The sequence below is a fragment of the Erythrolamprus reginae genome, chromosome 3, assembly GCF_031021105.1.
Source record: "Erythrolamprus reginae isolate rEryReg1 chromosome 3, rEryReg1.hap1, whole genome shotgun sequence".
Lineage (NCBI taxonomy): Eukaryota > Metazoa > Chordata > Lepidosauria > Squamata > Dipsadidae > Erythrolamprus > Erythrolamprus reginae.
The window spans coordinates 222484613-222500618 of NC_091952.1; the positions used below are offsets into that span (position 1 = coordinate 222484613).

Genomic DNA, 16006 nt, shown 5'->3' on the forward strand with positions numbered 1-16006 from the left:
AAAAATTTTTTAAGGCATTTGTAAGGAAAGAGGAGAAAACTCTGTCCAACAGTAGTCTTTAGACTGTCCAAATTCCTGCTTTCCCTTCAGTGACATACTTCAGTCTACATCAGCCTTGCCTTCCTCAACCTTTTGGTCTCCCTTTGTTAAGAAAGTTCTGTTATTCCTAGTTGGACAAGGTGATGGGCGTTGTAGTCTACTGTAGTCTAACAAAGATGGAGAAGCCCAATGTGAGGAAAGCAGATCTGTAAGTATAGGTAGTCCTTGACTTACGACCACAATTAAACTTGGAATTTAAGTTACTAAGTGAGAAATTTGTTAAGTGAATTTTGCTCCATTTTTACGGCTTTATTTGTTAAATGAATCACTGCAGTTGCTAAATTATGATTGTTAATCATGATTATTAAGCAAATCCGGCTTCCCCATTGATTTTGCTTGTCGGAAGGTTGCAACCCAGGATACTCTAACCATCATAAATATGAACCAGTTTTTAAGCATCCAATTGTAAATCGCCAGATGCTAAAATGGTCGTAAGTGAAAAATTGGTCATAACTCACTTTTTTTCAATGCTGTTTAACTTCATAAGGTCACTAAATGAACTGTTGTAAGTAGAGTACTACCTGTATTGATTTCTTGGGATTTTAAAAGAAAACAATCCTCATGATTCTGGACAAATCTATATTTTCCTTTATGTACACTGAGAGCATCTGCACCAAAGACAAATTCCTTGTGTGTGCAATCACACTTGACCCATAAAGATTTCTATTCTATTCTACAATCACTTCTGTTATTTCTTTTAGGTTCCCTAGGAGCTCCTCTCTCTCCAGAAGTCGAGGCACAATCCCATACGAAGGTTGCACGGCACTTTTTCCTTTAACACGCAGTTGTTTTAGATGCTGCGCTGCAAAAATCTCGCTCGCCCGGTGAGTGAGATGGGCGGTATCTAAATCAATCAATAATTAAATTTACTATCTGAAGGAATCCCCCTCCCCCGCATTTGGAAAAGAGCGCGCCCGAGGAACTGGCCCCCCCGAACGCGGCACCCGAGTAAGCCGTGTCAGCCTGGGGCGCCTTCCATTCCCGAGCTGCGTAACTCCTTCCCAAGTGACGTTGCCCGAATGGGGGCCTCTCTCTGACCGGCCCCCCTGGAGGCCAAAGGCGGCGGCGCAGAGACGGGTGGCACGAGGGAGATAAAAGGGCGCCGCGGGGCTCTGTTGGGCGCGAGCTTCTCATCCCGGGGAGAATAGTCGTCGTCATCCTCCTCCTCCTCCTGCCGCCGCCGGTCTGCCCCCCTCTTGACACCGAGACGGGTATTCGCGCCTCTCTGCAAACATCTCCATCGCCTCCGTCTTGTAAAGCAGACTTAGAGTCATGTTACACTGGGGATACGAGGAAGACAACGGTGAGAAGGAGAGCTGGTGGCTCTCTGAGGGGAATTAGATGCAAGGGGGTAGGTGGGCTGTCGGGTGACGGTGCCCGAGGACCTGGAGGGGCTCTGCTCCCGTTGGAGATCCCCACCACCACCGCCACCCTCCTCCTCCTCACGTGCCCACTTCTTTCCTTCTGTTGGGATGGGAGAAGGGAGAGGGGCTTCCTTCCTAGGCCGTTGCGCTTTCGAGCCGCTTCCACTTAGACGTGCGACCTTTTCGTGTCTTTCCTTGGGAGCACGCCTGTTTTCCAATGGAACTTTCCAAAAAAGTACCCATGGAATTTATTACAACCGCGAAAGGAACATACCTTCTTTCTTTCTTTCTTTCTTTCTTTCTTTCTTTCTTTCTTTCTTTCTTTCTTTCTTTCTTTCTTTCTTTCTTTCTTTCTTTCTTTCTTTCTTTCCTTTTTTCTTTCCTTCCTTTCTTCCTCTTTCTCTTTCCCTTTCTGTCTCTCTTCCTCCCTCCCTTCCTTTCTTCCCCTCTCTTTTTTCTCCCTCCCTCCCTCCCTCTGCCTTCCTTCTTTTTCTCACCTTCTTTCACTCTTTCCTCCCTCCCTTTCTACCTCTCTTCCTCCCTCTCTGTCTTTCTCGCTCCCTCCCCTTCCTTCCTTCCTTCCTTCCTTCCTTCCTTCCTTCCTTCCTTCCTTCTTTTTGTCACTTTCTTCCTCTCTTTCCTCCCTCTCTTTCTATCACCCTCCCTCTTTCTTTCTCCCTCTTTCTCCCTCTCCCCCCCCTCTCTCACACAAACACACTTTATGTCTCTCTCTCTTTCTCTGTCTCTGTCTCTTCCCCCCTCCCTCCTTTTCTCTGTTATATTCATTTAGAAGCCAAATTTATAAAAGCTTTACAGAGGTATAGGTGCATTGCTTTTTGTGATTGACTACATTTTCTCTTAATCTGGTTATCTCTTGATCTAGGTGAAGTTTCTGGATCATACATTTGAAGCTGCCAAGTTAGAATAAAATGTAAAAAAATGTATTTTAAAAGGATATTGCATAACAAATCATTTTTCATACTCAATTATCTAATTCTTTTCTATTTAGCCATAATTTTGGAACAAAAAAGAATGTTCACTAATGCTCTCCAAGGATCTGTGGAGAGAGTAAATCACAAGTTACCTTAAATTGCTCCAATATTATAGAAAGATAAAAAAAATCTTGATTTTTAAAATTGCCCTAAAATTGTTCCTAATAAGAGAAAGGAACAGCATCATGTTGTCCTCATGAGTGATTTGGAGCAATTAAGATATGTTAAGTGAGATAAGGCAGTTTATTGTTATCCTCTATTTTGATTCTTTTTTGCTATATGTAATGTTAAGAATCACAGTAAATATTCTTCAATAAAGAGTTGTATTAATGATCTTTGGGTTAAATCTCAAGGTTCATGGTTTTCACATTCTATATTAAAATTAATATTAGGGCAGGGGAAATATTAAACTGAGTCAAAAAGATATTTAAATTTCATTTTAGTTCAGCTCCAGTTCTTAAATGTCACATGTGAATTTTGTTCATGTTGTATTTCAAAACAGAAACACATATTATCTTCCATACTGCTTTTTAGTTACTTCTATGATACCATGGTCTTTCAAGATTGAATGATACCAATGCATATGTTATAAGCAAAGCAAATTAAAAATTGTGCAGTTGGAGTTGTTGAAATTGATTTTGAACAATGTGGAAGAAATAAATGAAAGATTCGTGAAACATTTATTAAATATTCTGATATTAATATATTGTCATTACCCTCCAATGCTCCTTCTGTAAAGACCTCTTTGATGTTTCCATTACAAATATATTTTGGAGAGTTTTTAAGTTTCTAGGTGTTTTGTTGACGAGTTTAGAACAACTCTGATTTTGTGTGCTCATTTGTTGTCTATGATAGACAGGATTTAGTAACAGATTTGGGAAGACTTAAAATGTGCCATGTCTCACTGGATGTATCTTTTTCTTTTATGTACACTGAGAGCATATGCATTAAGACAAATTCCTTGTGTGTCCAATCACACTTGGCCAATAAAGAATTCTATGTATATATACCACAGTAATATAAATAATGAAAGACTTCAGTTTGGGATGCTGTTGTCTAATCTTGATGAGACAGCAGGCTGGATGACGTCTGTTTAGGAAGCAAAACATTAAAGATAACTTCTCCTGAACTTTGTGTCCTGCTTCATAAGGAAGACCTTCAAAAAGTTATTAGAAGGCTGGGTGTTACATCTAAGATACTGCTTTGGATGACTAAATAGTTAATGCATATCAAGATTATCCAACAGTTAACATGTAAATCTTAATTTGTTTTCATTATCAGTAGGGGCTCCACTTTTAATGCGGTGTATTTCCTAGGTTTGAGAACCTAACAAAGCATAAAACTTTATTTTTTTATCATCAGTGACTCCGGTGGGAGTTGTTGTGATCATACAAACACCACAAAGTATTTTTGGAAATTTCACATTAGTTTCCTTTACTTAGATGTTTTGTGTTACTTAGGATATGGCTATTTATTGGAATGTTTATATTAGCCCATACAAATAATTATTTGTATACATTTTTCCATTCACATTTATCCTGTTAATAAGTTATTATTAGATTCTCATTGTAATTACGGTACCCAGAATAATGGGTTGGGTTAATAACTTCATGCTTTCATTTAATTAAAAAGTTTGTTCTAAACCATTCCACAATTAGGAAAGGCTATTATCACTTTAATAATCACAATGGAAATTTCTTTTCAATAAAATCTGCATAGGAATACTCTGTAAATCGGCATGCTGGTAATTAAGATTTAGTAAATTTAAAGTATTTGGTGAGCAGTGGTCGTCTGTTCCTTATTTGATATACCGATGCAAGCATAACATTACTTAAGAAATCAGCACACTAAGCTTTTGTATATCTTTTTTGATACTGAATATTAAATGATATAAATATTTCAGGAATGAAAAATGATATTGCTGACTCATTTTAGTAGTACAGTTTGACAGTGCATATATGGTATGACACAGTGCCAAAGATAATCTTGGTGGGACAGAACTATGGTTGACGTAAAACAGACGGTGTGTCCAAGAGATGATAACGAATGTGATAATGTAAGTTTTTCTCTCCAGAATTAGAAGCACACAAGGTTGAGATACTGTTTTATTAGACTAAAGGAATTTAGGCAATCCAATAATCTTTCCATCTCATCTCTCTTGATGATCTTGATGAAGAATTTTGAACAATTTTTGGATGATGTTGCTGATGGATTCTGGCCAGAGTAATGTAAATTGCTAAGCAGGATTTCTATGTGACGAAATACAAAACATAGGTTTGAGGATTTCATAATTTCTTCCCTATCAATATTTACAAACCAAACAGAATCCAGAAAATATTATGAGCTATTTCAAGGGAATGGAGAAAATTTGTAGGATGAGTACATTTTTTCTTGGTTTGAGAATTGGATTATACGCTGTACAGCATTTCAAGAACTTAACTCCAAAGTAGGCAGGACTCGGCACGTGATGTTAGGATTTTTAAGTGCTGAAATCCATCTCTAATCAGTCATTTTATTTCTTAATAATAATAAAAAAAGAGAAAGATCCAAAATTTTTGTACCACCCCCAATGACATAATTGCAAGCTGGTTTTTCATTCCTGCTAAAGGAGATCTAAACTTAAACCAAATTCAAAGTTGATCTGACTTATTGGTGTTGCATTAAAATCAGAATAAAGCACAGGAGGAAAGGCTCAACTAAATTGTAATGTGGTAAAATCTCACTAAATTACATATTTGGCTAGAAGCGTTTCTGAGGACGGAAATAATAGAAGCTTTTTCTGTTACTCCTTTCAAAAGGCAGAATTCTTCACTGAATGAAAAAAAATAACCACTATTCCACAACCTATTGCTCTTCATTTGTGAGATTATACTTAGAATTTCCATTAATGACAATCAGCCTAGGTGGGCTACTTTAGAGTAAGCAAGGTTACCACTCGGTACATTTTAAGTAACATTTCATATTTTTGCTAGTTTTTAAAACTGATCTAAATGCCAGTTACTCAAAATATTATTAGGATCAATAACTAACCTATAGTTTCCCTCTATTATGTAACTAACAGATATGTCTTTTTTCCCAAGGATTGTACAACTATTGTTTTATAATGCTTTTTTGTTTATCATAACATCAAAATGCTTAACATTTTTACTTCCTTATAATTTTTTCATATCTTTTGAAGAAAGCTGGGACAGTTAAACTAGGATAATGTATATGCAGTAAATATGCCGAATATTTTGGTTTTATTTTCTGTTCTGCCCTAGATTGCTATTTGTGAAGTTTGGTACTTCTAAAATTTAATTGCTAACCCTTATAAAATTTAACTCCTGGTTTAAAAAAGTATGCTCAGAACTCATAATTCTGATTTTGCACATACAGTATATTCATATGGTAGACTGAAACCTGGTATGTTTTGGAATAAGTGACTAAGGTATTTTATAGCAATAGCATTTAGACTTATACTGTATACCGCTTTATAGTGCTTTTACAGCCTTCTCTAAGTGGTTTACAGACTCAGTATGTTGAGTCAACTTTGAACCGGTGGTGCGATTTGAACTGCTAAACTACGGCTAGCAGTTAGCTAAAGTAGCCTGCAGTGCTGCACTCTAACCGCTGCACCACTCCGGCTCATTTTAAGGGGGACATGCAGTCTATACAAGTTCTGATGGCAAAGTTAGGAAATCACCTTCTACATCTGAAAAAAAAAAGTATATAAACTGAATGTACCAGTGAGAATGCAATTTTTAAACTGTTCTTAGCATTTTCCATACATAGTTCTAAGTGATATAGTGTAGTCTATCACTGCAATTCTATCTTGCTGTATTGCATATATAAATCAGATCTTTTGTGATGATGATCACTTTTCAAAGTGATCGTACTATGTCAAGTTTGGAAATCAGCATGTGGGCTTCCTAACTAGGCAGAGCATCTGCTTCAACCTTATCTGAAACTTTGATGGACCATTATTAATCTCTTTCTCTGAATAATGTGCTTTCTATGTTACTGAACAAAAGTAAAGCATTATAGTTGTGTGAATGACAGATTAAATCATCTGATGGGTAAATGTTCTCTGAATCTATTGCATGTGTGTTAATTTCAGGTGTTTGCTGCATTCCTAATGACCAGAATGCCTGGAAGTAGGCAGAAAATGAACAACTCTAGTGTTCTAACCTGCATCCTTGGGTATTCATTTAATTAGAATTAAGATATTTGTGCAGAGGGCTGTCTTTCAGCCCTCCAAAGATGATGGATTGGTATACATTCCATCCCTTTAAATCCAACCATTTTTAATTATTTTATTTTTTATTTTTTTTAAAAAAGAAAAATAAGAAAATTCAGGTAGGTTTTTGTGCCTTTTCCTACATGACAATTTATTTATTTGTTTGTCTGACTGTACCAAATGATATTCTGTAAACAATGTTTTTACTGTAATGTATTTTAGGACCTTCTCACTGGAATGAAATTTTCCCCATTGCTGATGGAGACCGCCAATCTCCCATTGATATTCATACTGAAGAGACTAAATACGACCCCAAACTCCGTCCCCTCAACCCCTGCTATGATCCTTCCTCTGCTAAAGTCATACTCAACAATGGACATTCCACCAGTGTGGAATTTGATGACACTGAGAATAAATCAGGTTTGTTTTCTAGCAAATCTGGGTCTGATTTAATGCTCTAAATTCTATCTATATTATAAAGCAGCTATTCTCCAGAGACGATCCTTTTACCTTATCACTTGAGGTTAGTTGTAATTGTCTAAATGTGTTTGCATTCAGATGAGTTGTCTACATCTTTCTTGAATATGATTTTATCTGATTGGGTGCAGAAAGTTGGATAGCTTCCTAAAGCCCTATTCAAAGTGAGCTAAATTCCTTTCTCAAACACTGCTTTCTCTCATCTTTGGCATAGTTAGTTTTATGTTGCTCTCATTTCATGGGAACAGTTCACATTTCCTTTGTAGTCACAAGAGTTTTTTGCTTGCCTTCTTTTTTCTTCTGTAGAGTGAATAGCAATTTTCAGGACTTATTTAGAACCAATAATAATAATAATAATAATAATAATAATAATAATTAAAAAAAACGGGGGAGATGCTAAGTTGGAATCTCCAGCAGTTATTTAACATTGAGAGATCCAGTCAATGTTTTTTACATCAGTTTTGTGTTGGCTTTCACATAGTCTGAAAATATGCATAAGCATTAAAAGTTTCCCACTCTCTGTTTAACAATAACAATTATTGTTATTTTTTTGCAGTGCTAAGTGGGGGCCCACTCACTGGAAATTATAGGCTGCGACAAATCCACTTCCACTGGGGGTCCAATGATGACATTGGCTCTGAACATGCCGTGGATGGAGCAAAATTCCCAGCAGAGGTAAAGTACTCTTCTGATCTGTTCTGAAACAACATAATTTATTTTTGCAGTGTAATTAAAGCTGTCCTTTCTCAGATGACCGGTGTGATTTCAGCAGTAAACGTTATTATTAATTTTCAGTGGTAAATTTTACTATATTTGCATGTGTTTGGTGCATGTGTTTAGTGATATTGGCCAACCAAAAATGTAGTTGGTCAAGGTCAGGCAGGAAAATATAATGCTATATGATGAATGTTATTACTTAGTTGGAATTTTTTTAGTTCCTAATATGTAACTTTTGCAATTTAAAACTAGCCTGGCAGGGAAATTTTACTCTTATCTTGTATATTGATCATATCCTTGGTAGTAAATTCCATGGATTTCCATGGGAATTACTCCCAATCACATCTGCATAGAATTGCATATCAGTGAGGTTTTCTTTAATCAAAACCTGTGCCTTTGATTATTTCTGGTTGCTGTAGAAAGTGTTTTTGGGGTGTTTTCAGTAACATTTCAATATTGTCTTTCATTTATGTCTATTGCACAATATGGTTTTAGCTATTACGCTATTAGTCATTAGTTATGTAGCCGATTGTAGATTTATTTTCTCGGCTTGCCACATGTCTGTGGACACTGAAATTTTTAAAGGAATGTACTTTTTGCAAACAGGTGGACAAACATGGGGAGTTATCCAATATTTTGACATAGTTATCCAATATTCTCAGACATAATTGCTATGGATCCAAATCTTCCTTTAGAATATTCCAGTGTTCACTGTCTAGTGACATGGTAAAACTGTGGTTCATATTGGTGAACATCAGAGCAAATAAAGTAAAACTATATTGCAGGGGTGTCAAACTGGTGGCCTGCGAGCCAGATGCGTCACACGCAGACCACGCCTACTCCAGCTCCGCAAAGGGAAAAAAACCTCACGACACGTCACATGACACTGAGAATGTGACACTGCGAGTTTGACACCCATGCTCTATTACATATCATGTTCTTCTTTGGAAATAACTATTGTAAAACTTTCTTGCCCACTGAAAATATAATAGCATTCTAAAGATGAGAAGAGGCTCTGAAATAATAGGGCTTGATTCAGTCTTTTGCATTTAAATTCCAAGATTTCAATTTATTTTAATACTTTTCTGTTTTCTTCCTTTTCACTTCACTTCTCAGCACATGAGAAGTATGTACTGATCTCAAATTGACCTTACATTTTACAAAGCAGCATAAGCGACATAAATTTACTGGAGGAAAATGAGGGTCAATTAAGCATCTGGGAATGCCTAACCTATAGATACTAAGCCTTCCCTTTTATATTTCTCCACAGTATTTGCGTCAGAGAGAGTAAAACTCTTAGTAAAACAGTCTAAAATGCTCTCTGTTGATGTTTTCAAAACAACCAAGGGAAACAACACTATTTCCCTGTTGGCTGATTTATTGGTGTACTGGATGGGCTTGAGACCATGCTGGGTGGAGATGAAGTGAGGTACATCTGCATGAAACCAAATTCAAACACTAAATGTTCTGTTTTTAAAATAGTATAACAATTCTCTCAAATAAAAAGTCTAATGTAGTCTAGTTACAATTTCTGCCAATTTATTTTAATGTGTTTTCAATGTTGAATGCAATTGCAAAAACGCTAAATGGAAAAGGCATTACTAATACATTAACATTTCCAATGATTGTTTTTCTCAACATGAAGTCCTCAAAAAGTATAAATTGCTCATTAACTAACATTAAAAGGGACATTTTTCTGTGGTGCTTTATATTTATATATATATTTATATGTTTCTGAAATGGAAAAGTAGTTTGAAATAAAAGCACATGTTTGTCAGTACTGTAATGCAAGGAACTGAAGATTCACAGAAATAATTTCCTTGATAAAATAAAGGAAGATACAAAAATGCCTAAAATTAATGGGGGGAAAAAACCAGTTGGGGAAAATGACATTTGCAGTTTTTAAAGACTTATGTTTTCCACAGGAACCAGGTGAGATGGAATATAACGAATTAATAAGAGGTGCTTAGAAAACAGATATATAACTGGAAAGAATAAGTTCCATCTAAGAAACCAAATGGAAGGAGAAAACATTTAGGAATGTTTAGTCAGTTTTAAAAGTTTTGCCTCTGCTGATTATCAAGGACCCACTAGAAACCCTATTGATTTGGGGGAGGGGAAGAGCCTAGATTTGAGAGAGTGTCAGGCTGATCGTATGGTTGGAGACAGGGCCAAAGGATCAGTGAACAGACGGTGTTGAGATCCAGGAAGAAAAGGCTCTTTGGCTGAAGAACGCACCTCTGCCAAATTGGCACATGCAGGAAGAAAGAGCTGCTCTACAGACAGAAGACAACACAGTTCCTCTGGCAGATGATCTCTGTGGATTCAAAGGCCTATTAACCTGAGGCAGCCTACTTCCTGGACCCAGGTGTTTCCAACAGGCTGCGGTACAGGACTGATGAGGATGATGCATAAAAGAAACAGGCCTTAAACGATTTCTCCAACAAGCTGTGGTTCAAGAGCGGTGGTAAGACAAGATACAGTACATACATCCTTTAAAAGAGAAGCCACGGGCCATTGGGATGGGCCTCCCCCACAGTCTTTCAGGATTTTCTCGTGTCCTTCCTTTTTTGTTATTTTTCATTAATCTGCAATAAAAGCCATTCCCGTTGAAAGCATTGGTTTCCTTTTTATAAAGTGTTCACAATATATTGTCCAGCTTTTTAAAGTGTGCGTGTGTGTGTGTGTGTTGACACCTTTAGAATCCAGATTAAGTGAACTGAGCCATTAGAGCGTCTAGATTTTATTGATAATAATAACTTTGCACTTACAAAGCTTTCTTGCAAGGATGTTAATGCCCTTGATCCAGTGCGTGTGAATTGAGGATTTGTGAAAGCAAAATGAGGGTGGGAACACAGCTGATGGGGGAGGGATTGGCATGAGGATCTATCACAGACTCTTATTATTTTTATAAACATGCCCCAAACTAGGACTGGCTAGAATGGATCTTCAGAGCTTTGGACCAACGAGTGTGGATCTTCCAAAGGACTACATGAATCAAGATGGCTTTTGGCTACTTGTAAAAAAAACAACCCCAATGGCTTAGCTCCCAATACTCCATCATGTGTTACAGACTCCATAAACTGATGATTAATTGTACTTGTTTTCTTGCTTTTCAGCTTCATGTGGTGCATTGGAATGCAGATAAATACCCCGGCTTCGTTGAAGCTGCTCAGCAACCTGATGGGTTAGCAGTCATGGCTGTTTTCTTAAAAGTAAGGAAATAAAATGACATTCTTTCATTTCAAATGTAGGAAGCAAAAGATCAGACTATTGTTTAGCACGTCATTTTCTCTGACAGGGTGAGTGGCTTGAAAAGTTGTTCAAAGTTAAGCATAATGTAAAAAATTATTATAATGTAAAAAATTAGACTGTAAAAAATATGATTTCAACAATCGAGTTATCGAAGCGTGGAACTCATTACCGGACTCAATTGTGTCAACCCCTAACCCCCAACACTTCTCCCTTAGACTCTCCACGATTAACCTCTCCAGGTTCCTAAGAGGCCAGTAAGGGGCGTACATAAGTGCACTGGTGTGCCTTTCGTCCCCTGTCCAATTGTCTTTCCTTTCTTTCACCTATCTTATATATTATCTTCCTTTCATATATCTTCTCCTCTAAGTTCACTTTCACCCTCTTTATATTATCACATGTCTATTTTCCTTCCTATCTATTTGTGTATTGGACAAATGAATAAATAAATAAAATAAAAATAAATAAAAATAAATGGCTTCCACGGAGATAAATTCCACCAATTTGGGTGCTGGGGTCAATTATAGCCCCTCCATTTCAAGAGTTCAAGGATCCCAAGTGGATGGGTATTTTTTTTTCTGGTTTTATTTGGGGAAGGTGGAATTTTTCCCTTTTAAAAAAGAAGCCTATTTAAACTTATTTTACATTTACGCTACATATTTTAAATTAATTCCTGTCCCCAAATGTTGAGAAATTAAAATTTGGCAATACAGTTGGGAATAGTTTCAGGTGGCACAATGGCTCACCTTTGGATTTGAAACCCCTTCCCCTTGCCCCCATATATTAATATTAGGATTATTTTTATTATGACAAATATCCTGAAGAATCTATGTTACGTTTTAATGCATATACATATATGAAATATTATATGGAGAGCTATTTTTCCTCAAACTTCTAAGGAAGAAAAACTTCCTAGATGCAGTTTGCTTTCGGGGAATGTGCACCCTAATTCACCTCATTATTCCAGAAGAGCCTTTAAGATGTTCTCCAGAAAAAAATATCTCCAGAGTTCTACCATTCTACCATACAATCCATGCAAGTCTATTCAAAAGTATATCTTCCTGGGATTAGCAAAGTTTATAGCAGATTGTGTGAGGTGGATTGCATATTCATAATTGAGCTTCAGTAACAGGATCATAATTATAGAATAACCTTCCATAAACATTTCATTTTCCTTAGGTATTTTGACATTTTGAACATTGGAATGTCCTTTGGTTATTTTTTTAAGCACATTTTCTTAATTGCATATTTTTGTTCTTTCTTTTTAAACTTTCCAGATAATCATTTTGCTGACAAAAGTTAATAACTAAAAATCAGTAAATAATGTTTATAATTAATAAAACACCATTTTCTCTCCGCCTAAGAAATGATCTTACATTTATATTTTCAGTTGGGTGAATGTAATTCACAACTCAAAAAAATCACAGACGAACTGGATACCATTAAAGTGAAGGTACGGCAGATCAGGTCCTGGTTCTGTACATTCTTATTGGGATTGCAATGGAAGTGTTACTATTAAAAAACTGTTTCAGAGAATAGATGGCAGACCTGTCTATACTTTTTGTTGATTCACAGAGTTATGATTATTTTGCTAGTAGTGTGGAAGACAGAATCTCTAAAAGTACAGGTGATGAATCAAAATGTTAAATGTGCAAGTTCTCTTCCCAGTTCCCCTTGGCTGCTTTAATAGAAAACTGTGCAATTATTTCTATGGTTACCCATACAAATGAAGTGTTTTAAACCTCTCACAAGCACACTGTCTCTTACCATCTACAGTTATTCCTTGTTTAGTAGCCACAGCTGGGACTGGCAACTTCATTATTAAGAAAAACAATCACTAAGTGACATGGGTAGCTTAAACTTTTTTAGCAAGGGCTTCTCTGCCCGGTTGCTCAATGGGTGTGGCCATGGTGGGTGTGGCCTAGTCAACCTACTGCACCATGGAAAGAGGGGTGCATTTTTCCCTCCCCGGGCTCCGGAGTCTCCTTAAGCCTCTAGGAGGGTAAAAACAGCTTCCCTGGGCTCTGGAGGCCAGAAACCTCCAGATTTTTTTGCTCTCCCTGAGTCTCCACATCTACCATGCATTTACCTCTATCTAAAATGGGCCATGTGGAGACTCATGGGGAGGGAGGGCCATCCAGGATAGGGATTTGGGGATTCTCCGAACTGCACAGAATCTTAGCTAGAGGTTCTCCCAAACCCCTCCGTACTCCCAGCAGCCCACCCCTGCTAAGTGAAACTGCAACTGTGCTCATTATCTCACTTTAGCTTCCCGTTGCTTAACAGACCTGCAAAGATCATAAATGCTATGATAAATCACAAAAGAGTTACTTTTTCGTCACTGTCATTAGTGGCAAACAATTGCTGTCCGAGGCAGTTTTAAACGAAAGCATTAAAAGCTACCAGATCTTGGCAGCAAAATGTGCAAAACCTTTAAGTGGAAGTAGAGATTATATAGAAAATGCTAATCCTGTCCCATAGGCATTGTCCATATATTAGCAGCCCAGATCTGGTATTCCTACAAACGTTGAAGTTTGAGAAAGGGCAACCACTGCTGGTAATGAGATGCTGCTATGTAAGAATAACCATAAGATAAATCTAAATCTCTTCATGCTCATGGAGGCAAAACTGGAATCAGGAAGCCTGTCATAGAAGTAAAAATCAATAGTGGAAGATACATGCCACACAATGAGGATGAAGAGGCCGTTTGCTAATTCCTTCGATCCCTCTTTCCTTCAGGGTAACCAGCACAGGTTCACCAATTTTGATCCTTCCTGTCTTCTCCCTCGTTCACTGGACTACTGGACATACCTTGGATCTCTCACAGTCCCTCCCCTTCTTGAGAGTGTCATTTGGATCATCCTTAGGGAGCCTATAAGTGTTTGCTCTGAACAGGTATGTTTACTTTCCCATTTAGAAACATAGAAACATAGAAGTCTGATGGCAGAAAAAGACCCCATGGTCCATCTAGTCTGCCCTTATACTATTTTCTGTATTTTATCTTAGGATGGATATATGTTTATCCCAGGCATGTTTAAATTCAGTTGAAATCTCTTTTTAAAGGAGTTCTCATATGAATGTTTGTCATTTATTATATTCTGATATCAGGAATCTACATGTATTACCTATTAAAATCCAACTATGCTAACCACTCAGACAATAGAGAAAATCTATCTATGTGACTTAAAAGAGGTGGCATTGATATATTTAATCAATATTAACCATTAAGGTGCAAGTATAATTGATAGTTCCTGTATTCTATTTCGGTTCATTTCATTTAGACAGCTTGTCAAAATTATGAGATAGTAAATATGTGCTAGAAGCTTGTGCATACTTAAAGTGCTTGAATGTTACAGTACAAATTAAATACATTCAGCTTATGTTTACAAATATTATGCAGGTACTGTTTTATAATAGGTCATCATTCATTATCTCTGTGTTCTTTGTTCAGTTATTATGTCTTTGTGGGGCTCAATTACAACTAAGTGCTCATAAAAAGTACAGGTTTATACTAATATATGTCAGCAAGAAGATAATTATGTACATGCGGAGTGCATTTTTGGCATTAATTCTTGCTTAATTTTGTACCTTTTTTATTCACAGCTGGCCAAATTTCGCAACCTCCTGTATACTGGTGAAGGAGAGCATGCCTATTGCATGCTGAGAAACTTCAGACCACCACAGCCTTTAAGGGGGCGGGAAGTTAGAAGAAATTAAAGGATGGATAATCTGCTATAGTAGTTGACACTGTTATGGATGCAAAACCCATTTAAAATATATTAATTCGAAGCTTTCCTTTTTAAATTGTAGGAATTTTGATGGAAAGATTGTGAATAGAATAGAATGGAATAGAATAGAAAATAGAATAGCCATAATTTTGATTCCTGACAATGATAAATACAATCTTGCCCCTACAATATAAATTCCAAATAAAAATCTAGGGGTTTGTATAAAATAACAGTAAATGCAAAGTATGGGTAAGTAATGAGATGATAAGAAATAGAACAGGAACTAAAATACTTATAGCCAAACAAAAAGTTTTTTTAGTGATACAATATTTTTGTTCAATTATTTGATTCATTTATTTTAAATAGGGTTTTTTTGCAGTTTGTGTTAAAGAGGCAAGGCACTCCCTTTTTATTAAAAATATAATTAATGTAATAGGTAATTGGATTTCTATACGATATAATCGATTCTGAGTTTTAATTAATATTAATATTACATTTTGTGGTCTGAATGAACTTCATGCTGTTATTTGATTGTAGTGTAGCATGTTAAGTGTGAGTGATAAGGATTCAATAGACATAATTTAGGGTTTGTGAATGAAATGACCTAACTAGGCAGAAGATTAAATGATTTAACCTTTCACTCTAGGAATCCAGCAATTTATCTCCAAAACATCCTAGGAATTGTTGCTCTGTAAAGGAACTCAATAGGAAATTCAACTAATTAGACTAGCAAGCAAGAATAGCAATTTTTAAGACATTTAAAAAATTAAAACAACTAAAAATATAATGATAGCAACATGTTTTTTTTTTAAAAAAAATATTTTTATTAGTGATAACAAGGGTTTTTGCCTCCATTCAGAAGTGAAGTTTGGATTGAAATGTGCTTGTTGAATTATATAATCTGTATGCAAATTGGTGGGTATTTGTATATAAGATTGTGAATGATGGTTTTGAGATGACATTGTTTCATAATTTAAAAAAGCTATGTATCTTCATATTTTCGTACTATTTAAATAATTTCATAAAAGCATTATTAAAGGGTCAGCAGTAATTTTGAATCAAGGCAAGAAGTAAATGAACAGTATTGATCTATGATCTTATGTTAGATATTTTTAAAGAAATGTTTACTAACAATAAATAAAGTTTTCTTCTACCTGTGTT

At 36.3% G+C, this 16006-nt stretch overlaps 1 protein-coding gene across 1 annotated transcript; it reads left to right on the forward strand.

The window, feature by feature from the left end:
* Window positions 1-1163: 1163 nt before the first annotated feature.
* Window positions 1164-15998, forward strand: LOC139165077 (carbonic anhydrase 13-like). Its single transcript, XM_070747995.1, has 7 exons — window positions 1164-1402; window positions 6894-7091; window positions 7705-7823; window positions 10985-11080; window positions 12508-12570; window positions 13857-14012; window positions 14721-15998. Exons 1-7 carry the CDS (start codon window positions 1372-1374, stop codon window positions 14832-14834), a joined length of 777 nt encoding a protein of 258 aa, XP_070604096.1. The 5' UTR covers window positions 1164-1371; the 3' UTR covers window positions 14835-15998.
* Window positions 15999-16006: the final 8 nt, after the last annotated feature.